Here is a 26,261-nt window from a genome sequence, read left to right as displayed (position 1 = left end):
TAGATTATTCTTTTTGAAACGAAGGGAGTATAAGTATAACTTGTTTCTCATCAATCTATCAATTGTGCACACAATAACTTGTTTCTCATCCATCTATCAATCGTGCCCTTGTGTGCACAACTTCAATCAAGATTTTACTAGGCTAAAGGAAAGCAAGAATAATATGCACAAATAAACCTTTTTTATAAATTTGTGGCTGTTTCATATATAGAATATGCAGAACTCAAGTAATCAAGTCCACTATCAACTGTTCATACATTTTGCCAAAAGCCAAAACATAGCCATTACCTAAAGTCAGTAAATCAAGTGCAATATAGCTAACTAGTTAACAAAGAGCTTTTGTTCTTTCTTTCTTTCTTCACAAGCATCTCCAACACAATTATCTGTTCATTTATCAGGTAAAACTAAGCTCTCTTTGTAATAATCGACATAATGCGGAATGTGACACCAACCATTTGTAGAGTGACCATGGCCAACATCTTCAAACTTTTCAACTACATGATCAACTGAAACCAATAACCTACAGCTCAATTTCCATATTATTTCACCGTTATTCCTTATAGTCATTGGCTTCACCAATTTATGAGTAACCACACATCTTTAAACTTTTCAACTACATGATCAACTGAAACCAATAATCTACAGCTCACTTTCCATATGATTTCACCATTATTCCTTATAGTCATTGGCTTCACCAATTTATGAGTAACCACAAGCTCATCTAGATCACACCTTACATCATAATAGTTAACTAACCCAGAACTGCTTCACCATGTATCTGCTGCACCATACTCTCTCATCATCCAAATCTCAATAGGTTTACTTTGATTATAGTTACTATCAACCAGACAAAGTGATTCCTGTTAACACAAAAAGGAACATTTCATCAAAATGTACTCGTACATCAATCGTTAAACTACTTGGCAACATCATTTCTAAGAATGTATCATCATGCATGTCAAACAAAACAATCGTGTTTCTCTGAGTTGGTTCTTCTAATTCTTCCCCACTTGGAAGTAATCCAATGGGAAGAGCCATTCAGATATAACTGTGGTGTAGAGCAAGAGAATTGATAAGACAGAGCAACATGATGACTTATGTCTTTCTATACACCAGTGCTTAGCTTATAAAGCTCTATATACGGCGTAAGACAAAAAGTTGTGTCTACTATTCTTACCACCTTGTAGTCATTAGTAACACAATCAAATCCAAACCCCTGTACATGAGCACAGATACTACATGTCTCAAATGTATACATTGGTGTTGGGAGATTAACAAATTTTCTAATGGATGGGTTCCAAAGATAGAAATGATTCGGGTAACTCCGGTTATCGTCCACCAGACACAAAATTCCATTACAACTACCTGCAATATTAAGGTAAGTGCTAGTCCACTCAAATGGCAAATCAAAGTAGACATTGATCCAAATTCTCATTGTCATGGAACAAAGCATATATTTTTTCTTCTGGATTTTTAGAGTCATATTGCATTATGATGTGATTCATGTTTTGGTTTTGGTTAAGGTGTGTGGAGATATAATTGGGGCTAGTAAGAAGAGAGAATCATGACTTGCAAACACTTCTAGATAGAAGGATTGACTTGATTGGTAGTTTTATGAAGATGTCAATCATCAATTCTTGTGGCAAATAATCTGACATTTTTTTTCTTCAAGTGGTTAAGAAGTACTATTTCTTTTCTTCTACGTTTTATTTGTGAGATGTTCAGTGGTCACTTTGAACACACAAAAGACTTTTGGGAGGCCAATGTGGTACACTTGGGAAGAGACAAAAACAGTTCTAGTTCTCTATTTGAGACTCTTCAGTTCCACACACTTTTTATATGATCAACATCAGTACCAACAATATGATTTTAAAGTGCGTGAGGTTTCTGAAACTGTAGCTACAAAATAAATTTACTTATATGTTAGAGGTTGAGCTGGTCTTGGATCCAAATAGATAAATAAATATTTACGATAATGGATGAAATAAAATTATTATGGCTGAAATTTAATTTGGCAGCAACTCACGTCATGAACAGCATCTGGGATCGGTTTAATTTGGTTTTCACCTGTAAAACTGAAAAGCAAAATCACTTCAATTGAAATGGTTGCGTATATCATATTCGTAACAAAAAATGGCATGAATAGTTTATTACTTTTGTATCAATAACCCAGACAACATCTATGGTACTGTTAGGTAGCCAATATACCTAAAAATATAAGTTTTAACTTGCTTTTCCTATTAAGAACCAATATTTGTTTTGCATTTCTTTTGTTAAGAGCACTACTTCAGCTGAGCAATCTGAGAAGAAAAAACCAAATTTGACAAAAAAAATGGAAATTGAAAGAAAAAACGAATAGGAAAGAGTAAGAAAGCTCTTCTCTGTGTTAGAGCAACAATGTTCTGGGTGCAGCAGGCATGAAAGGCATATCAGTGGAATAAAAACTCTGTGATAGCTGATGGGATGAACTGAAATAAGCAAAGAAAAATATGTCAAAAGGAAATATCAATATTGCCCTTGGTTGTAACATCAAGTTTCATTTATTATACGTCGGCTACAAGTAGAAAGACCAAAATCATCTTTTAAGACTCCCTCTCCTCCGACAGGAAAAATCTGCAAATATCAGAATAAGCAAAACAGGCTCACATACCTTAAGAGTGTTGAGCCAGTGTCATCCAAAGTTCACTTGGCAGCAGAATCATTGCTGAACAAGCCGTTGTGCCAACATCTAAGAGCTCGTTGATGAAATATCGCTTGTTCAACAATGGTTGTGCTGTCAAAGGACCTATAGATTAGCTTATGGTTAGATCCAATGGTCACACATCCAGAACTCTGAAGAGAATAAGATAAATCAGTTGGTTAATAATTAGATACGTAGATTATGTCCAATGGAGGAAAATACTGCCAGTAAGATAAGTAGCGATATGAAGCGACAAAACACTGATGTATGAAATGACCAATGACAGTCTCAAAGCCATTCAGTTTATGTGGAGTCAAGGCTGTGATTTGAGGACGTACAACGAGAATAAGTTACTGAACTCTAATTTGATTAATAGTGCTATATTTGGCATGCGGTGTCAAATTATCTTAACCATATGAATGGCACAACAAAATCCAAAAGGCTCGTATTCAAATCATTTTGCACAACAAAATTTAGATACTCTAAAAGGTGCAAGGAGTGAAAGAATGAGAACGCATGATGGTTATAATTAAACATGAGACAATTGTATCGTTTGTTGTTGTTTAATGATATTTTTCACATTTGGTTTGACTTTGTGTTGTATTATAACTGGTAAGTTTACTAAAATAGCCTAAACTATTGTATGCATTAAATTTATCACCAATTTAAAAAAATAAAAATTAAGACATCGTGTTTCTGCTAATTTTTTTGCCGACTTCCCTTGCCTACACTGTATCGACATAAACTACTAAATATCACATGCTACATAGAAGCTCCACTTCACAAAAAAAAAACGAAATACGCTACTCGAACACAATTATCATCAAAAAGAATTTGAAAAATGAAAAGATTCTTTTCTTTTGGATCAAGTATATCATATATGGTCCAGAACTTGAAACAAAGTATTTTTCAACCAGTCATGTTATTAAATTATTAATTGGCCCAGGCTCTCTTAGCATCTATATTATTGTTTGCGTGTTAAAGTTCTTAATAAATATAGTGATGCAAATAAGGAAATGCAAAAAAGGTTCTCTATAAACTGAGATATAGTTAAAGCAGAATAGTAACTTCAGAATATGGTTATGGACAAAAAAAGTACCTGTATGAGCAAATAAAATAGTTGACTATAAAGAAAGAAAAAAAGTAAAAACGTAGGGTATGGGTATTTCGGTGGAGTTAAATAATATAGGGTAAAGCGTAGAATAGAATTATGAAATATTAAGTAAGGACATAATTTGAAAGAGAAATAAGGTAACGACACGATTACAACATTAAATAAAAGGGCGCTTTTCACTGTTACGTAATGACAGAATATAATATATTTTAGTTAACAATCAAAATAAACATTGAATATACGATACAACAATACAAACACAATGTAAAACAAACCTTTAGTAATGGACGGCTTAGCTGTATTGCAGTTTTTATTACAAGCACCTGATCTTGAACCTAATATAAAAATATTTGTCAATAAATATTAATGAATTTTTGTAGATTCGGCTGAAGTTATGACAACTTTCAGTAACTTACCTTCCGTATAGATAGAATGAAGACTTCCTATGTAAAAAGCGGGAAATGAGGGAAGCTCAGTAACTGTGTGGATCAGGTAATGATCAGAATAGATGTTCAGAATAGTAAGTCAAAAGACATATTCATGCAGAGGAAGAAGTAAGCATTTGCGCAAAACGGTGAAATAGAGTTTGTGTTTTTTTGAAAAAGGGTAGTTGTAAAACGGTGTGTCCTATCCAGAGTTTAATTAATTTTAGATCTGATATGTACCAGTTTTGGAAGTCTAGCAAGAGTTTTTCATATTAAGAATACGCTTTTCATTAGCTATCGTTAATTGGTAGAGTTCACGGCACCTTAAATTTCTATCAGCATATTTCTTATCAGAGTTGGGGTATTAGCTTGTTTGTCCAGAATCCATGGATATTAAATTTGTTGCTCCCAAACTTTTTATTGCTGCAAGTGTTCTATCCCAGTGTTATCAAAGGCAAAAAGCGCAAAAAAAGTTCTAAGGTCCGTTGGGGCTTTAAGCGCAGAGCACAAATAAAGTGTGGGCTTCAATGACAAAAGGCACAAAGAGAGAAAAGAATACAAATATATATGTTTTAGTCCAAGACTAATAACTATAAAACATGAATGACTGAGATATGACCAAAGAAATTGAAAAAAAATTTATGATAAAGTGAAATATTAATTGTATAGTGTCGGTTCTTCAGAAGAGGCTTATTGACAAGGAAAAGTTTGCCTTAAAACCTTAATGACGACACTGAAGCGCACAAAAAGCGAGGCGAAGCGCTCAACACGTTTGAGCCTCACTTCAGGGCTTAAGTGCGTCTTTGATGACACTGTTCTACCCTCTTTACTACTGTTGGACTTGTTTCCCCCAACAATTTATCAAATTAGTATTATTATACAGAAAATTTTGGACAAAGAAAATCTAAAGCAATAAAGTTAACTTTAAACGGACAAGATTTTTTATTAAAAAAAATTCAAAAGGCATGCCACATATTTAGAAAGAAGATCAAGGAGAGAAATGCGTAGTAATCCATGCAATCAAGCCTAATCTTGATCAAGACTTTAGCTAAACACTTGATCTGCAAGTTCAACTCTTTCCTCTACTTCACCTTTTAACCCCAAAGTTGGTAGAAACAAACTAAACTATTGGTAAAATGAAAATCAACCAAACTATCAGCAGAGAAACCAAGTACCAAGTTAAAATACAAATTTAAACCTTTAATGCAAATAGATAACAAATAATAATGGTTTCTATGGAACCTGATAACATGTTATGGAAACATCATCAGGGTGGACTATTCTTGATAAATGGGGTGTACAATAGGAGGCTGACTAAAGTAACAGAGAGGTCAACAGGACCCTGGAAGTGTGTATGAAAAAATGAGGCACCAATTAAGTTGAAATGCTTCACCATGCTAGTAGTCAGAAGAGCTATAACTTGTCGGATTCACGATGTACTAAAAAAGGAAACCTACATTGCTTCATGATGCTCATCATGTAAGAGTTACAGCACAAGGGTGGGCATCATTCGTCAATTTAGCTAAGGTGAACTGGTCTATGCCATAGCCTACTGCTTATCTTTTAAGTTGTTGGATTAGGATGGGAGGTAGTAAGTGCTAGAAGATTTGGTGGTGGAAAACAATACCTGACTTTATTTGGTGGAACATTTGGAAGTAGAGAAATGAGAGGATTTTTGAAGGTAAAGAGAGCTCCATATAGAAGATCAAGTGGACAGTCATAACTTCTTTATGTTCTTGGTGTAAAGAACAATATATAGAAGAGGAAGTTCAGTTAGTTGACTTCACGAGATTACTGCAATTAGTTTCTATAAAGCATAAAATTTTGGATGTGGTAAGCATTAGGCTTACTAGGGAATAAATATGTTTAGATATGACACCAGGGTCTAACTCAGCCTTAAAAGCTAGCTTATGAGGGCAGGTTTGTCCAAGTCCATATAGAACAAATTCCCATTCCTCTACCAATGTGGGACTTCTTAACACTTCCCCGCACACCCAGACCTCAACTAGAGCGTGAACACTTATAAATAGGGGCCCAACATCGGTGAACAACAAATTGGGATGGACCTGACTCCGATACCATGTTAAAATATGACACCTGCACGGCTGCGCCTAACTCAACCTCAAAAGCTAGCTCATGAGGAGAGGTTTGTCCAAATCCACATAAGGAGACCACATTCCCATCGATGTGGGACTTCTTAACAAAAAAATTACCGGTTCAAAAGACTGCAAACAAAACCAGTTCACAGGCATGGTGATGAAGAAGCCAACTGCAAAAAAAGAGTGAGGAGGCTGGAGATGTTCTAGAGTACAAGGAAGCTTCAAAAACTTTGGCAGTGGAAGATAGAATAGGAAACAAAAAAAGATGCAGTGTAAAACCTGGAAGAGAAATCGGAGGAACCTAGCAAGATCTAGATGTTGCATTATAAAGCAAATGGCATTATAGAGCAGGCATGTAGACAAAACAGAGGCCTGAAGCAGGAAACAGTTGCTTCTCATATGAGAGAAATGTACAATTACCTACTAATGTTTTGTCTAATGGCCGAATGCCCCATGATGTTTTCTGGGCTCCTCCTTCAAGGCCTTCTACATCTTATTTATAGACTTACTTTAATTATACTTATTAGTTACCCTTTTTCAGAAATTTCTAGTTCTCTTTGAGTGTACAAGGAGGGCCAGTTATTCACCAAAACTTACTAGATTAGGAATTCCACCAAGATCATGAACACATGTTGATATGAAAGTAATCCACTGTATTTGGCTTTTGAAAGAATGGAAGATCTCTATATCTTTACCTTCTGGTTTTTCATCTTATCTTCAAATCTAAAGATCAAAGATATACCTTTCATTTTTTTTTAAATCCCTCTGTTCTTAGTTGCTCATCTTTCTAGGAATCTAATAGACGTAGACTACCTACTTGTGGCAATGTTGAAGAATTATTTACCCCTAGCAGTAGCAAAGACCCTTGATCCAAGGGTCTTTTGAAAACAGTCTCTCTAACTTCACGAGGTAGTGGTAAGGTCTGCGTACACGCTACGTACCCTCCCCAGACCCCACTTTGTGAGATTTCACTGGGTATGTTGCTATTCTTATTAGCAAGGACCTGCAACTTTCAAAGGGGTAACCAACCACACGAATCACTATAACAAACCCTCACTTTACTTAATGGATAGCATTTGTTCTCTTTCAATAAACAAAATGAGAAATTGGGGAGAAAGAAGAAAGCTAAATTTGGTGATGACCTAAAAGCCATTGGACCCTACACCTCACTGACCAAAGACAGAGGTGCATTGTATTGGACTGAACTATGACCACTGTCCTGTGTGACTGTGTCATTGACAAATATAAGCCAGTCAAGTACACATCATTTTGTAGCAAATTCGTGCAGAACGAGCAAAATAAAAATAATGCTTAAGGAGGAAATACAAGACACAGAAACCCAAACAGTTTCCTTTCAAGAAGCAAATATACTTCTACAAAGACTGGTTGCATACTTTCTAGCTAAAATTCCAGCTAAGACGAAGACTAAACTCCTATCAGCAAGATGTAGAAGAGAAGAGGAAGATGAAGGAACCATAGAGGATGTGCAACTGCATGTTAATGGCAACTGAAATTGAAATTTCAGCTAAGACGAAGACTAAACTCCTATCAGCAAGATGTAGAAGAGAAGAGGAAGATGAAGGAACCAGAGAGGATAAGCCAATCACAACTTGTTGTAAGATCAACAAATTAGAAAGAAAGGCATGTGATCATGACAACGAAATTCAGTTCATAAGTGATCTTTAGAATTACTACCGAGAAAATTGGCTAGAAACAGTAATCAGTTACGTCTGCAAACCACAATCCAAGACTACTCTACCATTCTTAATCCAAAAGTTTAGCACCCAAGAGCAAATGTGCACTTTAATTTGTGTAGTGACAGGCAATTGTTGGACCTATGATTACGATTTATTAGACTGTATGAGTTATGCCTATATCCCTAAAATAACTGTTATGTTGCTGTGAAGGAAGAAGGATCACAAGGCATTTGAAGATAACCTGAAAGACAGTTCCAGCATGTACTGTTTGGTTTTTTTGGAGGAATAACAGCTATGCTGCGGTCGCTACCCAAGAGGGAAACACAACAGATATCTCTAACAAATCCAATTTCAGCAAATAGACGATGTAAAAGTTTTCTAGTATACTAAAAAACCCAAGGTGCCAAGATAAACACACAAACCTTGAAGTATCAGGCACCAAACATTAGATAGATAAACACACAAACCTTAGAAGTATCATGCACCAAACATCTATGAAGAAAGTAATCAAGACAAGCATTTGCAGTCTGTCTTTAAAACAAAGAGTTTAAATACCCTAGAGTATTAAATGTGCCACACGCTTCTGCTCAGGGAAGCTTTGACCTTTCAATACATCACAAGAGGTCTTCATTGTCAGACTGAATCCTGCAAAATAATGTAATGTTTCCATGAAATTGAGAAGACTTTTAAGAGAAAATAAATTGGCACAAGGGATCAACACCTAAACTTCAGTGAACTACCTTCAATCAAAAACTTACTGAGCTAAAGGACTTCTAGCGCAACATAGCTAATTAATTGGACCATGAAGGATCTTTGACTTGCTTGATCTTCCTTCCGTTCTTCCGCAACCATTTCCCTTTCATTTTTGACAGGTAAAGCAATCCACTCATGTGCAGAAGAGATGCAATCCGCATTCTATATTTAGATTTTGCCCTTGAGATCCTTCTTTTTCCATCTTTGGGCTTTCTCTTCCATAAATTGGATGACTCCTCACAAGCATCTCCAACACAATTATTTGTCCATCTATCAGGTAAAACAAGGCTCTCTTTGTAATAACTAACATAACGCGGATTGTAACACCAATCATTTGATAAGTTACCAACGTCGGCATCTTTAAACCTTTCACCTGTATGATCAACTGAAACCAATAATCTTCGGTTACCTTCCCATAAGATTTCACCATTTTTTCTTATAGCCATTGGCTTCAGAAACTCATTAGCAATCTCAAAATCAGTTGGAGCAGCGTTTCCGGAATAAGGTGTCCAAAAAATGTCATCACGAAGAGGAATATGTTGTGCAAACTGATTATTTTGGATGCTGAACTGTTTCACCCATGAGTCTGGTGCACCATACTCTTTCATCATCCAAATATCAATAGGTTTGCGTTTGTCATAGTTATTATCAACCAAACAAAGAGATTCCTCTGACACAAAAAGGAACATTTCATCATAGAATGATCGTGACTCATTGATTAAACTACTCGGCAAGATCATCTCTGAGAATGTCTCATCATGCATGTTGAATAAAACAATCACACTCACCAATGATGATACATCCCATTTGGAAGCAATCCAATGAGAAGCTCCATTCACATATGCCTGTGATGTAGTGGCAAGGAATAGGTAAGACAGAGAGACATGGCTAATGTCTTCCCAAACACCAGTGCTTAACTTATAAAGATCAACATGAGGTGGCGACGGATGAGACCAAGTGTGTACTACTCTTACCACCTTGTAGTCATTGGTAACATGATCATAACCAAACCCCAACGCATAAGCAAATGTATCACATTTCTCACATGTATAACCTAGGTCAGGGAGTTCTACAGGCTTTCTGATAGCTGGGTTCCAAAAGTAGAAATGATTCAAGTAATTCAATTGGTCGGCAGCAGCAATGCACACAATCCCATTACAACTGCCCACAATAGTAACGACACCGTTACTGCACTTAAATGAATAATCTAAGTGGTTATTTTGATCCAATTTCTCATTATAACGGGATAAAGCATATATATATATTTCTGAGTTTCCAACGTAATTCTGAATCAGGATGTGATCATCTTGTTTCCGATTGAGATGCGTAAAGATAAAATTAGGGCTAGTTAGAAGAGAGTACCATGACTTGCAAACACTTGTGCATCGAAGGATTGATTTGATTGGTAACCTTGTGAAGATCTTAATCATCAAGTCTTCTGGCACATAATCCGACATTTCTCTGCCGCGCAAATCTGTTCAACTGAATTGAATCTCTCTGTTCTTCGAGAGCTAAAAAAACTAACTCCACTCTTCTACACCTTCGTGGTTGAACCCTAAAATCTACTGCTAATTTACTATTTCTAGTTTAGCACAAAACTTTTTTGAAGTACAATGTGGTACTTTCGGGAACAAAAAAGGTTAAATTGATAGAGAAATGTCATTTATTGATCTATTGGCCCCAAAATATTCTTGACGTCAATATTTGTATCCTTTTATTACCTTTATTAGATTCACCGCACGTGCGTAGCACGTGTATGTCTATTCTTAAGATTCGTGCAACTGTGAAATAACGTGACGTCAATACTTTATATAATTTGTAAGTTGCTAAGCTTGAATCAACATTTGTGTTTCGGATATACGTAAAGAAATACAAGTACCTTTCAATAGTACCAAGTCACTTGGATCCTAATTTTTAATAGTATCCTAATTTTTAATAGTTTAAGTCTACATGAAAGTAGTGTGTTCGTCCGTATTTACTTGGTGATTGATCATCTCTACGCTTATTCAACTGAACCTACGAATACAGCCAATGAACTTCCCATTAGCTTATCATGTAGTGCATACTTATTTTGTGGGCGATTACACACCTTGAATTTTTGGAAATAAACTAACAAGAAGTGATAATTAGGTTTAAACGTATTAAATTAAGTATTCTATTCCCACTTTATCATTGTAACGGAACGAAGCATAAATATCAATTTCTGTGTGTCCAGAGTAATTTTGAATCAGGATGTGATCATATTTTTCGATTAAGATAGGAAGAGATAAAATTAGGGCTAGTAAGAAGAGAATACCATGACTTGCAAACACTTGTGCATCGAAGGATTGAATTGATTGGTAATCTTGTGAAGATCTTATTCATCAATTCTTTTTGCATATAATACGACATTTCTCTCCGGCGGCGATTCTGTTCACCTGAGCTGAATTTCTCTGTTCTTCGAGAGCTAAACAAACTCCACTCTTCTACACCCTTCCTGGTTGAACCCTAAATCTGCTGCTAATTTTTGTGCAGCTTCATATCTCCATTATATTTCCAGCTTAACACTACTAACTTTTTTGAAGTACATTGTGATATATTTTGGGGAACAAAAAAGTTCAACACTTGTGTAGAAACATTCTCTATTGGGCCCAAAATATTTTTAATGTCATTTGAACGGAAAATTGTATATAATAACAAACTAATAACCTAAATTAAATGGAATAGCTAGGGTTTGATTTAATTGTGCTCCATAGCAAACATTAGCTAAAAAATTTGCCAGCGTCTCTCTCCCAAAAATCTCGCTCGCCACTCTCCATTCTCGCTCGCCTCTCTCGCTTTATACACAGAAGTGTATAATTCTGTTTCTGTTTTGTATAAAGCGAGAGAAAGTTATATATATACATGCAAAAAATGTATATCTTCGTGTTATACACTTAATTATACAATTTACAAACATTTTACTTCAAATATTGCAGAGAAAAAGGCCAACGAATTATACAATTGCGAATTATACAATTGCAGTGAAATACAATTTTATCTAGCTTTATACAACAGAAGTGTATATATTGTGTTCTGTTTTTGTATAAAGCGAGAAAAACATATATCTTCTTGCTATACACTTATAATTATACAATATACATACATTTTAATTCGATTCAACTGTATGCAAAACAAATTATACAATTGCAGCGAAATAGACCAGTGAATTATACAATTTAGGCCAGCGAATTATACAATTGTATATGTATAGCGAATTATACAGTTTTATGTTTGCTATGGAGCGCAATTATGCAAACTTTGTTATAGCATACAAATATGAATTTTTTGTTTGCTATATGTAAAAGTTGCCCATTTTTCAAGCGTTTTATTATCTTTGTTAGATTCGTACATTATGCGTGTATGTCTATGTTTGAGATTTATATAACTGTGAAATAGTATCCAAAAATTTTTAATAAAAAAAAATTTTTAGTGTCATCGAGAATTTATATAATTTGTAAATTATTAAGCTCAACTTAACATTTGGGTCTCATGTATACGCAAATAAATATAAATTACCTTTCAACAATACCAACTCACTTGTATCTTAATTTTTAATAATTATTATAAAGTCTACATGAAAATACATAGTTTGTTCTTCGATATTTGCACAGTGATAATCATCATCTTGTTTCTTATTCAATCGAACATATAAATACGACCAATTATGAATTTTCCATTAGTTAATCATCGCACATCTTATTTATGTGGGGATTGATTACACTCTTTAAATTTTTCAATTTTTGGGAAGAGATTCAAGCGCCTTTTGTTGATTTTTTAAATTAGAGTGCTATATCTTATACGTTTGTTTTCACTTTTCTATACAAAGGAAAAAATTATATCGAAGAAAGTATGTATGACACATAAACATGATCCTTAATTTGACGTCATTTGGCAATTATAATCATTAACTTTAAGTGTGCACAAGTAAACACTTAAACTTGTATAATATTGAACAAATTAACACATTCGTTCTACATGGCATCCTACATGAAAATTTTTGTGTTGTACATGGCGTTCTACGTGTACCATGTCATGTTGAACACATGTATCTATTTGTTCAATTTTCTACAAGTTTAAGTGTCTATTTGTACACATCCAAAGTTAAGGGTCATAATTGTCAACTGACATCAAGTTAAAGTCATATTTATATATTATACATTTTTTTATAAGTCAATTCAAACGGACTCTTACACTCTGAGAACATCAAACAACAATTACATAATATTACAACCACGAGGATTCTCATCACTAAAAGCATCACCAACTAGACTACCAAATGTGTTTGAGTTGCCCCTATAAAGACTATAGGCACGACCATAGTTATCGTAGCCGTGTTTGCAATAGTTATAGGTGGATGCCGGTGGTTCTCCGGCGTAATAAGTGATCGGACCACTGCAGCCTTGTTGTTGATAATAATGATCGGTTACATAAGTAGGGTTATTTCTCATCTCAGGATTATGAGAAAATTACCATATTTCAGCTCTTTTACCAGTTCTTCTAACTGTTTTTAGTATTTTTCCTTTGATCAGCTCATCCTGTTACTGTCACCTTTTGCATAGCCATATCTATTTCTACATTATCAACACCTGAATTTGACGACAAAAATTATATTCACAATATATCTCTAACAGCTTAAACTTTTAGATGAGATGGTTAGACAACAAGATATCAGAGCAGATAGAAGTTCTTTTGAGATCAAATCTTAGAGCAGATAGAAGTTTTTTTGAGATCGAATCTATTGTGTATTAGTGTATAGTGACGGACACAGAATTTTCATTAAGGGATCTCAATAATAATAGTAAAAAAATTATTAAGAGATGTCAAAAGTTATAGTAAAAAAATTATAAATAAATAGGCTAGTAGGGCAAACACACGACCTCATACAGTGTCTCTAAGCTCCTAATCAATAGATCAACCCTTTAATTCAAAACATGTCAATTTATATATTTATATTTATATTTATAAAACTAAAATTTTAACCACTATAAGTAATTTTTCAACGAAAGAATCGTAGATCCGCCAGTGATATAACTTATATATCACACGAAAATCATCAAAATGGGGGTATGCGCGCTTCGGAGCTCGTTTGACCTTGAAAATGGGTCGAAATGGCCGTGAGGGACAACCAGCTACATAGACAAGGTCTTGACGGATGTCCACAAATTTTTTTTGTATTTTTGACATCGGAATTTGGATCACCCAAAAAATGGTTTGCTATAGCACACGAAAATCATAGAAATGAGGGTTATGCACGCTCAGGGGCTCGTTTGAACTTGAAAATGGGTTGAAATGGCCGTGAGAAACAACCATCTATATATACAAGTTCTTGACGGACGTCCAATTTTTATTTTTTTTGTATTTTTCACGTCGGAATCCGGATCACCCAAAAAATAGTTTTCTATAGCACACAAATATCGTCAAAATGGGGGGGTATGCGCACTTTGGGGCTCGTTTGACCTTTAAAATGGGTCAGAATAGGCGTGAGGGCAAACTGGAAGCATAGCCAAGGTCTTGATAGACGTCCACAAAAAGTTTTGGCATTTTTGACGTCGAAATCCAGATCACCCAAAAAATGATTTGCTATGACATGCGAAAATCGTTGAAACGGGGGTTATGTGCGCTTTGGGAATCGTTTGACGTTGAATATGGGTCGGAATGGTCATTAGAGACAAAAGGATTCATATCCAAGGTCTTGACGGACGTCCATAAAAACATTTGACGTTTTTAACGTTGGAATCTTGATCACCCATAAAATGGTTTGCTATAGCACACGAAAATCGTCGAAAAGGGGGTTATGCGAGCTTTGGGGCTCCTTTGACCTTTAAAATGGATCGGAATGGCCGTGAGAAAAAATCGGACGCATAGCCAAAGTCTTGATGGACGTCCACAAAAATTTTGGCATTTTTGACGTATGAATCCGTATCACCCAAAAAATGGTTTGCTATAGCACACAAAAATCGTTAAAATGGGGGGTATGTGCGCTTCGGGGCTCGTTTGACCTTGAAAATGGGTCGGATTAGCCGTGAGAGCCAATCGGATGCACAGACAAGGTCTTGACGGACGTCCACGAAAAATCTTGGCATTTTTGACATTGGAATCCGAATCACCCAAAAAATGGTTTGCTATAGCACACGAAAATCATCGAAATGGGGGGTATGCGTGCTTTTGGGGTTCATTTGACTTGGAAAATGGGTCTGACTGGTTGTGAGGGACAAAAAGCTTCATAGACAAGGTCTTGACGGATGTCCACAAAATTTTTTGTCATTTTTGACCTTGAAATCCTGATCACCCAAAAAATGGTTTGTTATAGCACACGAAAATCGTCGAAATGGGGGTATGTGCGCTTGAGGGCTCGTTTGACCTTGAAAATGGGTCGGACTGGCCGTGAGGGCCAACTAAATGCATAGCCAAGGTCTTGAAGGACGTCCACAAAACAATTTGACATTTTGACATCGAAATCCGAATCACCCAACAAATGGGTTGCTATCAATAAAATAGCCAACTTTGAATTTTTATTTTACAAAATCACTCCACCAAATTTAACATTAACAAATCTAACATGGAAAAATATCTTTATATTAGACAAACATGAACCCACGAATAAATAAAATTAAAGAAAATCTATTTCTTAAACTCTAAAAACCATGTGTATGTTATTAGTAAGAGAAAAATAATTACTAAAGTAATAATAAAGAAGTTGGAGTAGCAAAAGAACATTACAGTAACGTTAAAATATTCTAAAATCTAATATCAAAAAAATAATTTATCGATTAAAAAATATTAAAGTCAACTAAAAAGAAATAAATCTTGCACGCATCCGAAATTAATTTAACATTGTTTGATACCCATACTTGTTTCAAAAATACATTTATATTATTTAACCACAGTTAATGTCATAAAAGACACTAAAAATGACACATGTCTTGCAAAAATACTCACTGAAAATATATACTTACCAATGTAGCTAAATCCGCTATTTTAATTTGCGGATGGGTGGTGGTGTAAAAGAAATAAAAAAAAAAAATTTTTTTTTGTTTATTTGTGGAGTTCATATACTTATTCACCAATCTTTTTTTTAATGATTTTGAAATTGAAAAGGTTCAAAATTGAATGATTTTATTAAAATAAAATACACTTTACAACATAAATTTTCAGAATTGAATAACATTTTGAGATATTAATTTATAAATTTTACATATAAAGAGTAAAATAATAAATTTAATGAGTTAATTTCGTGAAGCCTATTAAGCTTATTATACAATATAAATGAATTATTTATAGACCACAAAGACCTTCCTAGATATCTCATTTATTTTGCTATATAAAACAATTATCAAAATTGAAACAACTACTACGTCACATTGCTATCTTAGTTGAGATTTTTAACTTTTTTTTTTTTTTTGGCTATAGTTTAACCACATAAATAACCCATGTACAACAATAGTTTGACTTTTCACGAAACATACAATAGAACTTTTACAAAATATAAAAAAAATAAAGAAAACAAAATAAAATTAAAAAAAACGTATAAATAATTATTATACAAGATTTTCATCCCTTAATTAGCTGTTATTCTATTATTTGCTTCCACCATCATCTCAACCATTAATTAATATAATAATCATGTCTCTCATAATCACAATACCACTATACCAGTATATTAACCACAATTAAATTCACTATTTTCTCTATTAATTCTTTCAATGAACAAAAATTACAACCTTTCAAATATCTCAAGAATATTTAAACCAAATAGAGTCTTATCGCTCAGTGTATACAAATATAACTTCACATTATATGTTTATCAAATTATGTGTATCACATAACTTATACAAACACACACGTATGTATAACATATAATGTATATCTATCATTTCTCAATGTATCACACCGGTATTGCCATTTGGCAATATGATGGAATGAACAATAAAATGTATCACACAACCATTGGCAATATAATTTAATTGGACAATTCAATGTATCTCACGTCCATTGGAAAGATAATCTAAATGGACAATTCAATGTATCTCACAACGATTGGTAAGATAATTAAATGGACAATTTAATGTATAACTCTTTTCAGTGTATCTGTATCATATTAGCTTTGATTAAATATATGTACTTCTATGGTTAATTAGCTTGATACACATTAATAGATCACAGAGAATATGATTCTCAAACAAAGAAAATGTAAGTCGCATGCCATATCTTAAAAAGAGTAAATTTCATAAATAGCAAAGAGATTAAATTTAATAAGTTTTCTTAGCTAGAGCCTCCCTAATTACGCTTTATAGCTATAGTTTCGTTTGCTATGAATGTTTCTGTTTGTATAATTTGCGTGCCAATATACAAACACAATAAATATGTATAAATTTTGTATTTATACATTTAGGATTTTTTTCCAAAACTTATACAAATCAAATGTTCAACAAGAAAACTATATACAAGCTAGAGTAAGCATATATACTAACTCTGGATTTATACAATTAGAAACCAAATTATATAAATTCTAGATTTATACAGTTGTGAGCCAAATTATACGAATTGCCCACATAAGTATGGTTATATGTTAGTGCAAAAGTTAATAATTTCTTCAAACTATAACTATGTTAAATTATTAACAAGTATTTGTTTGCTTAGTTGTGTAACTAGCTATCTTGATTCTAATAGAACGCTTTACGATTTCTATACTGAATTTAAACAAAAAGCTAAATAAAGAATTTAACCCAAAGTTTTTAGTTTTACTTAAAAGTTGATATTAAGGTTGCTCTAATGATATGTACAAGATTTTATTCGTATGAATGGTCTTCTCTCTTTTAGTTTCCAAATTATGTATTATGAAAAAAAAAAATACATAATTTTACTTGTAAATATGTTAGAAGTTTTTATCAGAAATCTTTTAAACTTGAAAAGTTAGTTAATTAATTCAGGCATTCATATGTATATCAATGTGTCTTAAAAACATGTTTTTATATGCAACTATGCCCTCTAAAATTTTAAAAGTAGATACACCAATGAGATTATTTAAAGTTGCCACATATATTAATTTAATTTGATCATTTAAAATGTGATTTATTATAAACATAACTATAAATTAGCACATATGAAAGTGAGAAATACAACAATATGTTGAGTAAATCTAACACACACAAGTTCATAGAAGATCTTCTTGATCTTTTTTCTTCACTACATCACAACTGTTATAAGCCTAACTTTAAGTTCTAAAAGTACTTTTTCTAATATGGAAAAATCTTTTTAGCTAGAAAATTCGACTAGAATTTAGTCAGAATGATATTTTATCTTTTTAAATATTTTTATCTTTTTAACTTTAATGCCTTTAAATGAAAAAAAGAGTAGTAAAAAAATGAATTTATTTTAAAATAAAAAAAGATATTTTACACTTTTTGAATTTTTGACCAAATTCTGGCCAAATTTTCTGGTCATTTAGTATTATCCTTTCTCATATATTATTCTACTTTTTCAAATTATTATTTGTTTCTTTTTGGGGGAATAACAGGTACTGAAACCATTAAAAGAACTCCCAATAATTTATTGGGCACTGTACGAAGTATTTGAAATACAGGAAAGAAATACCATTCAGAATGATTTTTACTAGTTAATTAATGACTCCTAAAACTGTTATAACTACCCTACTTGAGGATTCAAATAACTCTTTCTTTAAAATTCTTTGAAGATCCTTAGACTGAAAGAGGTTGAAGAATTAACTTTCTTGGTTGTTCCCTTTGATTTGGAAGATTAGCAACAAAAAATAATAAAAGATAATATATTCCAAATGCTTCCTTAAAGATATACTATATATAATTAAATAATGTCCACTTTCATTTAAAAGTAGAAGATCATATAAAGAAAGAGGACAAGAGGGAAAATATTAGTGTTATAAAATTGCAAAAGCTATGTGTACTGAAAAGACACTTTTAAGAAAAAATAATGAAAATATCTTGCTTTAGAATCAAGTCAATTTCACATATGATTCTATTTCCACCACCACAAGATATGATTTTCTTTTATCATTTCAGCATTTAAATATTCAAGAGTTAGCCATTGTGTTGTTATAAATCACTCTATTTCAATACTCTTACTAAGTTTATAAAAAAAATTATAATTTGTTTAAGTATCTAAAGTTATTCTTATAATGTCTATATTTACTATATCAAATTAACAAAAAAATAGTATCTTCATAAAATTTCTCATAGATTAATTTGGATTATATATTAGCCTAGTTTTTAAATAAATTAAAGTAGAAGAATCAAAATAGGATTAATTGACTTAGATATGAAATTAATATCTTATAATCTAAATTAAGTATAGTCACATAATGTTTGTAATTACCTTTGTTAACATGTAATTTTTCTCAAATATCAAACACTAAATCGGAAATAAAAAGTTAACATTTTGGATTAGGGTGATACAACATAATAAAATTCAATGGGAAACACAATGAAAGTGGAAAGAATACGTCTTTTTCTATCGTTTCACATTTTGCCTTTGTGTTGTGTGACATCTTACTAGAAGATCCAATGGCCGGTGGTATGACAAAATATACTTACGTCAAATAAAATCAATTAATCACTGATTATATTATTTACGGTGTTTGGATGGTTGTTACGTATTATTTTATAATATATTATAAAACATTTTATAATTTATTGTATTATATTTTAGGGATAATGCACAAGTACCACCTCAACTTATGCCAGAGACACTCTTATACTATACTAAGGTCCTATTATCCCATTGAACTTATTTTATTAATAATTTTCTACCCCTTTTCGGCTTATGTGTCACTATCTTGTGGGCTCAACACTGGTTGACGTTTTTTCTCAAGCTAGTGCCACGTAAGCCAAAAAGGGGTAGAAAATTACTTATAAAATAAGTTCAGGTGGATAGTACAACCTTAGTATAGTATAATTGTGTCTCTGAGATTTCGGGCATAGGTTAAGGAGTACTTGTGCATTTTCCTTATATTTTATCATATTGTGTTAAGTTTTAAAGAGTGTGATAGATTGCATCGTTTTACATTGTTACATAATGTCCCACATCAATAACTTAAATGATATACCTAAAAGAAAAATAAGGTACATGATACTTAGTATATACAACTATATATATAAAAACTAAAGGATTTAGGATAAAGAATAAAGATGAGAATCAAATCAATTGTTAAATTAAATGGGATTTTCATTGTTACTTAACTATGAATTTATATGATATAACATAATAAAATTCAAATAGCAATCAAAATAAATATAATAGTTAAACTAATAATAGAATATAACGGATGACAAGTAACAACCATCCAAACAAAGTGTAACATCGTAACCTTGTTTGGATGGTTATGCATAGAGTTCTCTTTTTCCATATATTAACATTTCGCATATTCTTACATTATAAACTGATATACATAAGTATATGATAATAGGTAATTTTCATAACAGGTCTTATACGTAACCTGTTATTTAAAAATTACAATCATCTATATTTATCAATATAAATACTACTTATATAAGTACTAAGATAGATTCACGTAAAATGATCATGAAATCGTGAGATCTCCTGTTATTCTTTCGTTTTTATTTATATGTCATTTTTATTCAAAATAGATGACTCTAAATATCTGAAATAATGACATAAATATAAACTGTGAGAGTATATTATATTTTAATGCTAGAGATGTGGAAATGATAGAAGTGTGTACTAGAGAACAAATATTCTCTTCTTCATTTATTTTGCCTAGCTCGTTTTCAAATAGTCTACTAAAAGAAGCCAACAAAATACTGAAGAATACACTTTTAGTAGATGAAATATCCTCAAGTATAATATCGTAGACAAACTATTTCCAAAATTAAAGACAATAATTAGACTATCTAACATTGAATTATTTCTATCTCCATTTATGAATATAACCAACATAATTAGCAAATATATTCCATTAATATATATAAACTATTCCATATACTACACGTCTACACCTATAAACATATATTTTTACTATCAGATACATTAAAATAGGAGAGATGTGAGCGAGATGGGGAGATAAGCAAGCAAAATAGTCATGTATCTCAGATACATGTGAATCGCACTAGATACATGTATATGTATGTATATGATGTGATTCACATGCATTTTGGGATATCCATTACTTAGGAGATTTAAATGTATGGGAGCGAGGCGAGAGACGCGAACGAGATTTGTTATGTATTCCGGATACATGTGAATCTAGTTGGATACACTGTATCAAGAACTTAGTATACCTAATTTTGGACGTATGTATATATCACGAGATACACGCATCTAAACATATCAAAATCTAATAAAATTCATAATATTACAAACAAAAATATATCTAAACAATTGATTTCTAAACTAGTGAAATTCACGCAAATTTTCCTGTTTGTCTAACACCACTTATCCTTAAAAACAAATAATACGTATTTTTAATTTAAGACAATAAAACAAAAATTATTTTATTTTTAATTTAATTTGTAAAAGGTATATTTCCGCCAAGCCACCAATATCCACAAATAACTGATTGGACTAGGAAGATACTATGTATTAGGTAACAGCCAAGTTGTGTGGAGTGGATAATAAGTCAATCCCAAACACAACAAAATATTAGAAAATGTTTTTTCACTGTTCAATGTTTAATATGAGAATACCAATTTTAATGTTCACATTTTGTCTTCATAGAAGCTTCAATGGCCGGTGCTATCATAAATGAAAATCAGCTTATGTCACACCAGTGTGACGTTTGACACTCTGTATATGATTACATTATAAAGTGAAATTGACATATTAATAATACGAATCTTATCGATATGAGTTCGTGGTGTAGTGACGTAATTATTTCATCTTTAATTAAAGATTTTGAGTTTATATCTTGGGTATGAAAAAAATTATGCTGAAAGCGTTATGCCCAAATATATAGGTCTTACGATGCGCGATATGAATTTAATCAAGATTCTAATATGAACTCCAAATACTAAGGACTCATTTGTTTCCATTAAAATTAAGACGTTTCAATGTGAATACATATCTACATACTAAGATAAGCATTAAGATTTAGATGTTAAATCTAAACACTGAATTATTGAGACTGTTTGTATTCAATGTACATATAAAACTTAACGCTATAGCAATAAAATATTATAAAAACCTCCATTTAGTAAAATAATTTTTTTGTTATGAAAAATAATATTTTGAATATTTTTATGTAGCAAGGTAATATGATTTACTTTTTAAGAATTTAACATTAAGTTACATCATTAATATGACTATTCTTTGCACTCAAAAACTTTAAGAATCTAATATAATATAATGTAAAATAGTTTATATAGAGTAGTAATATAATATTTATGAAAATATTTTATTTTATAATGGACATTTGTTATTGTTATCGATCAAATAATTAATATTCTTTTTATTTTCTAAAATCGTGCTAAATATTATATCATGGGAGGGCTTATCAATTTAAATATATTGATTAATTTATGAAAGTAAAAGACGTATATTTAGTAAATAAGAATAAATGAAATTATAACCGTAAGCCTGTAATAAATATTAATTGAATAACAAAATAATTTTTATGAGTTATTGTGACATAGTTGAATTAAAATAGGAGTCTTTTTTTTGTATGAATAATTTTAAGAGTGTGTTACAAATATGATCCATTCAAATATATTCAGATACATTAGAGGTTTATAAAGAAATAAAATAAACAAACTAATGAACTGAATCTGAATAATTAAGATTCAGTCCTCAAAAACGAACATACTGAATAAGGTGAATCTGAATAATTAAAATTCAGATCTTCATTGACTGCAAATAAATGAAGCAGAATTTGTTTACCTATTTATACATCTTAAATAAACTTCACACATAAATTTAAAGTATGAGCAAAAATTACTCAATTTTTCCAAAATTCGTAACTCGAATATTAATGGCTTCGCCCTTGTCCCTACATTGTTGTTAGGTAGTAAATTGTATTAACGAGTTATTTGGTATCTAAATAAGTATATAGACGATTTTGAGATAAAAATTTAATGTTTCTTTTTTTTTAGTTTGGTTACTAATTGTGAGAATAGTTGTATCAAAATTATATAATTAGTAATTAATAGCACCATGATTAGTTATTTTAAAATAACATAATAAAAATACATATGAGTTTTATTGAGCTCTTTTTTTTTGTAATAAATAAGGTATAAGATACTTTTTAAATAAATAACTTATCTTATAAATTATGCAACATATATTATTTTTAATATAACAAGTAAAATAATCAGTAAAAAATCATAATAAACTAATTAATCTTGCTTACTTATTATTAATTATCAGTATACTGTATACACATACTCTACTAAAACTATTTTTTTTTTTTATTATATGAAAAATAGCTTATATGACTATTTAAGATTAATTTCTTTTTCTTCTTTGCTTGCTGTTTTAGCTTTGTCAAAAATATGGTGAAACATGTTGCAAGACAAATAGACAGCCAAAAAGAAAGTATTTTTGTTCATACTGGGAAAATAAGAAAACCTCCTACTTTTTATTGTTTTTATGGTTATAACAAAAATAACTTTTAGCGATAATAAATATGTGTACTATTAAATAGTATTAAAGTCTTCATCGACATTAGATTCAATATCGTTATTGATTTTAGAGACACTTACAAAAAGTGTTAATGACCACTAAAAAATCATATTTAATAATAATTACATTATTATCGTTAAGATCAGTTTTGATAAAGTGTACCTGAAATACAAATGAATAATTTACCCAGAATGTAATATATTAAACATCTTAAATCACATTACATTCTATGTCATCAATCATCTCCAAGTAAGAGATTGAATATGATGATATAAGATAAATCAAACTTCATTGGGAGTTCTTTTTCCCTTCTAATTTTTTCTTTTTACCAATTATAATCATAATGATCTAGATCAAAGGAGGAAAGAAATTCATGAGATATAAAAGGTGAAGGTGGACATATGAGTCCACAATAATCAATTGAAGGAGCTACAAAATCAATTTTAGTATCCACTTCAAATGGTTGTGTCCAAAAACTTCCACTTGTAATATCCTCCAAATTAGCTAATTCTTCTTGAAAAATGTCTTGTTGATAATCAATAGAGGATAAGTCTTCACTTGATGACCATTCTGAATTTTCCAATATTACATTTTCATGCATAGTATTATTATTATTATTATTATCACCAATTGCATTTTGATTTTCCACATTACTCTTTCTTTTAGTAATATCACTTTCACTCTTCTTATTATTGCATTTCTTGCTTCCTTCACTTGAGTTATAATCAGCGCGCTTCTTCACTGTTGTGTGCCAATGATTCTTTATCTCGTTATCTGATCTTCCTGGCAAGTGACTTGCAATCGTTGACCACCTGATATCATACATGTTAACAATTATTAAATCTCACTACACAATGAATTATTCAATCTTGAATGCATTAAATTTATATCATGAATTTGTCTCTGCTCAACTAGAAAACGTACTTATTTCCAAGTTGAGCATGGAGGTTCAAGATGATTTCATCTTCTTCTTTTGTGTAGTTTCCTCTTTTAACATTTGGCCTTAAATAATTCATCCATCGAAGTCTACAACTCTTTCCACACCTTGCTAAGCCTAATTCACCAAGAAAATAATAGTATCATAATCAATTACATATTCAGAGGCGGGATCAAAATATTAAACTTAATGATTTCGAGCTTGATATAAATTCTTACCAGCATACTTGGGAAGTTGTCTCCAATTCCATGATCCATATTTAGTAATATAAGCTGCTAATTTTCTATCTTCTTCAGGTGTCCAAGTACCCTTTTTACGACCATGTTCGTCGTGGCAAGGTGTTCTCACCATCTCTAAATTAATTCACTCCAAAAAAAAAAAGAGTTATTTTTTTTAAAATTTACAAAGTGAAGAAGCTATAGCTAAAGTTCATTAATTTCCAACAAAATTAAATAACAAAAATCTTATGATTGAGTCCTATTTATAGAAAGGGAGAAGAACATGAAACACGTTGAAAAATGGGGCCTTCGTAAAAAAAAAGGTGTTTTTTTTTACTTAAAAGAAAATTCCATTATCCTTCGTTTAACATTTCTTTTCATTTTTTTATGCTACCTTCAATGCACATCATCTTTTTTACGTCTCTCTATTTCAAAAAAATTGATGTTCTTTTTGATGAAGTTTTATAACGTGTTTTGGCTATAGATTTTGAGAGTTAGATAAATATATTTCATAAAAAGTTATAACAACGAACATATAATTAATATTAAACTGAAAAAAGGGGGAGAAAATAAAAGAAAAATATCATTACTTTTTATACGAAAAAATTTATTATTATTATGTTTTACTGAAAGTGATTTCAGAGCAAAGCTCAAATAAAAATTGTATAAGTATATATATAATTTTGTACAAACAAACTAGGACCGAATTTAGTCCAAAAACTATAACGGATGGATTTTTTTTAAGTAGAAAAAATTGGGGTATTTGAAAAGTTCACAAATACTAATTTTTCTAGTATTTGAGAACTAGAGATATTTGTCAAATATATTTTTGGAAGTTATATAATCAAATACTATTTTTTACATAAATCCTCAAATATATTTGAGAATATTTAAGGTCAAACGGCACTAAAACTAATAAAAGAAAATATTTTTTTAATTAAAAATCCTAATTAAAGAAAAACTAATTAATGATTTTTGAATACGTAAACAAGGATTAGTGATCATCAATATTAAATTGTGGTGCAAAGTGAAACCACACGGAAAACTATACCACACGAAAGAAAGAACAAAGGTTTTTTTAAAAAAAATACACACACAATAATTTGTGATCATCAATATTAAATAAAAGAGATATTGCTAATCACTTATTCCGTCTCAATTTATATGATAATTTAATTATAAAATATCCATTTTATATTCTTAATAAAATGATTTGTAGACACACAATTTTCTATCATAATTTTGGATCACAAATTTTAAAAAGTTTCATTTTTTTCTTAAAATTTTTGTATCGAGTCAAACTAACTCATATAAAATGAAATTTAGAAAGTAATTTTTTTTAATGTACTAAAATTGATAAGTAAAATTGAATCGACAGAGTAATTATTACTCCCTCCATCCGTTATTATTTGTCGTGGTTTCTATTTTTAGAGTCAAATTATAAGAATTTTGACTAAAATTTTAAGATGTATTTTTTCATTATATTAATATACAAAAAATTGCAATTTATAATACTTTTCATATAACTTAGTATATCTAATTTTTTCATTTAAAATATCAAATTTAATTTTAAAAATTAATTATATTGACTTTTAAGAAACATAACATGACAAATAATATCAAACGGAGCGAACGTCTCTTTCGTTTTCTTTGGCTAGAATGAGGTGCAGCTTTCTACGTACTTGACAATTTCGTATCAAATGGACGAAT

General features: G+C 31.2%; 2 protein-coding genes across 12 annotated transcripts; both read right to left on the bottom strand.

Moving 5' to 3' along the window:
• Positions 1-164: 164 nt before the first annotated feature.
• LOC101261724 (F-box protein CPR1) lies at positions 165-11,311 on the bottom strand. 11 transcript variants are annotated; one of them, XM_069287069.1, is made up of 9 exons: positions 11,065-11,311; positions 8,774-9,929; positions 8,571-8,660; positions 4,211-4,273; positions 4,070-4,129; positions 2,651-2,832; positions 2,155-2,468; positions 2,027-2,075; positions 165-860 (listed from the first exon to the last, which is right to left on the bottom strand). In XM_069287069.1, exons 1-2 carry the CDS (start codon positions 11,157-11,159, stop codon positions 8,807-8,809), a joined length of 1,218 nt encoding a protein of 405 aa, XP_069143170.1. In that variant the 5' UTR covers positions 11,160-11,311; the 3' UTR covers positions 165-860; positions 2,027-2,075; positions 2,155-2,468; positions 2,651-2,832; positions 4,070-4,129; positions 4,211-4,273; positions 8,571-8,660; positions 8,774-8,806. The 11 variants fall into 11 exon arrangements, 9 of the variants coding, with proteins under 9 accessions (XP_069143170.1, XP_069143169.1, XP_069143168.1 ...); XM_069287068.1 differs by having other exon boundaries at positions 2,209-2,468; XM_069287067.1 differs by lacking the exon at positions 11,065-11,311 and adding an exon at positions 10,131-10,374 and having other exon boundaries at positions 2,209-2,468.
• A 12,266-nt stretch (positions 11,312-23,577) lies between these two features.
• On the bottom strand, positions 23,578-24,911 carry LOC101268411 (transcription factor MYB15-like). Its single transcript, XM_004243774.5, has 3 exons — positions 24,552-24,911; positions 24,321-24,450; positions 23,578-24,208 (listed from the first exon to the last, which is right to left on the bottom strand). Exons 1-3 carry the CDS (start codon positions 24,682-24,684, stop codon positions 23,722-23,724), a joined length of 750 nt encoding a protein of 249 aa, XP_004243822.3. The 5' UTR covers positions 24,685-24,911; the 3' UTR covers positions 23,578-23,721.
• Between the last annotated feature and the right edge of the window lie 1,350 nt (positions 24,912-26,261).

This window comes from Solanum lycopersicum, chromosome 7, assembly GCF_036512215.1.
Source record: "Solanum lycopersicum chromosome 7, SLM_r2.1".
Taxonomy (NCBI): domain Eukaryota; kingdom Viridiplantae; phylum Streptophyta; class Magnoliopsida; order Solanales; family Solanaceae; genus Solanum; species Solanum lycopersicum.
The sequence above is the reverse complement of the archived record's forward strand: the minus strand, read 5'-3'. Positions and strand labels throughout refer to the sequence as shown.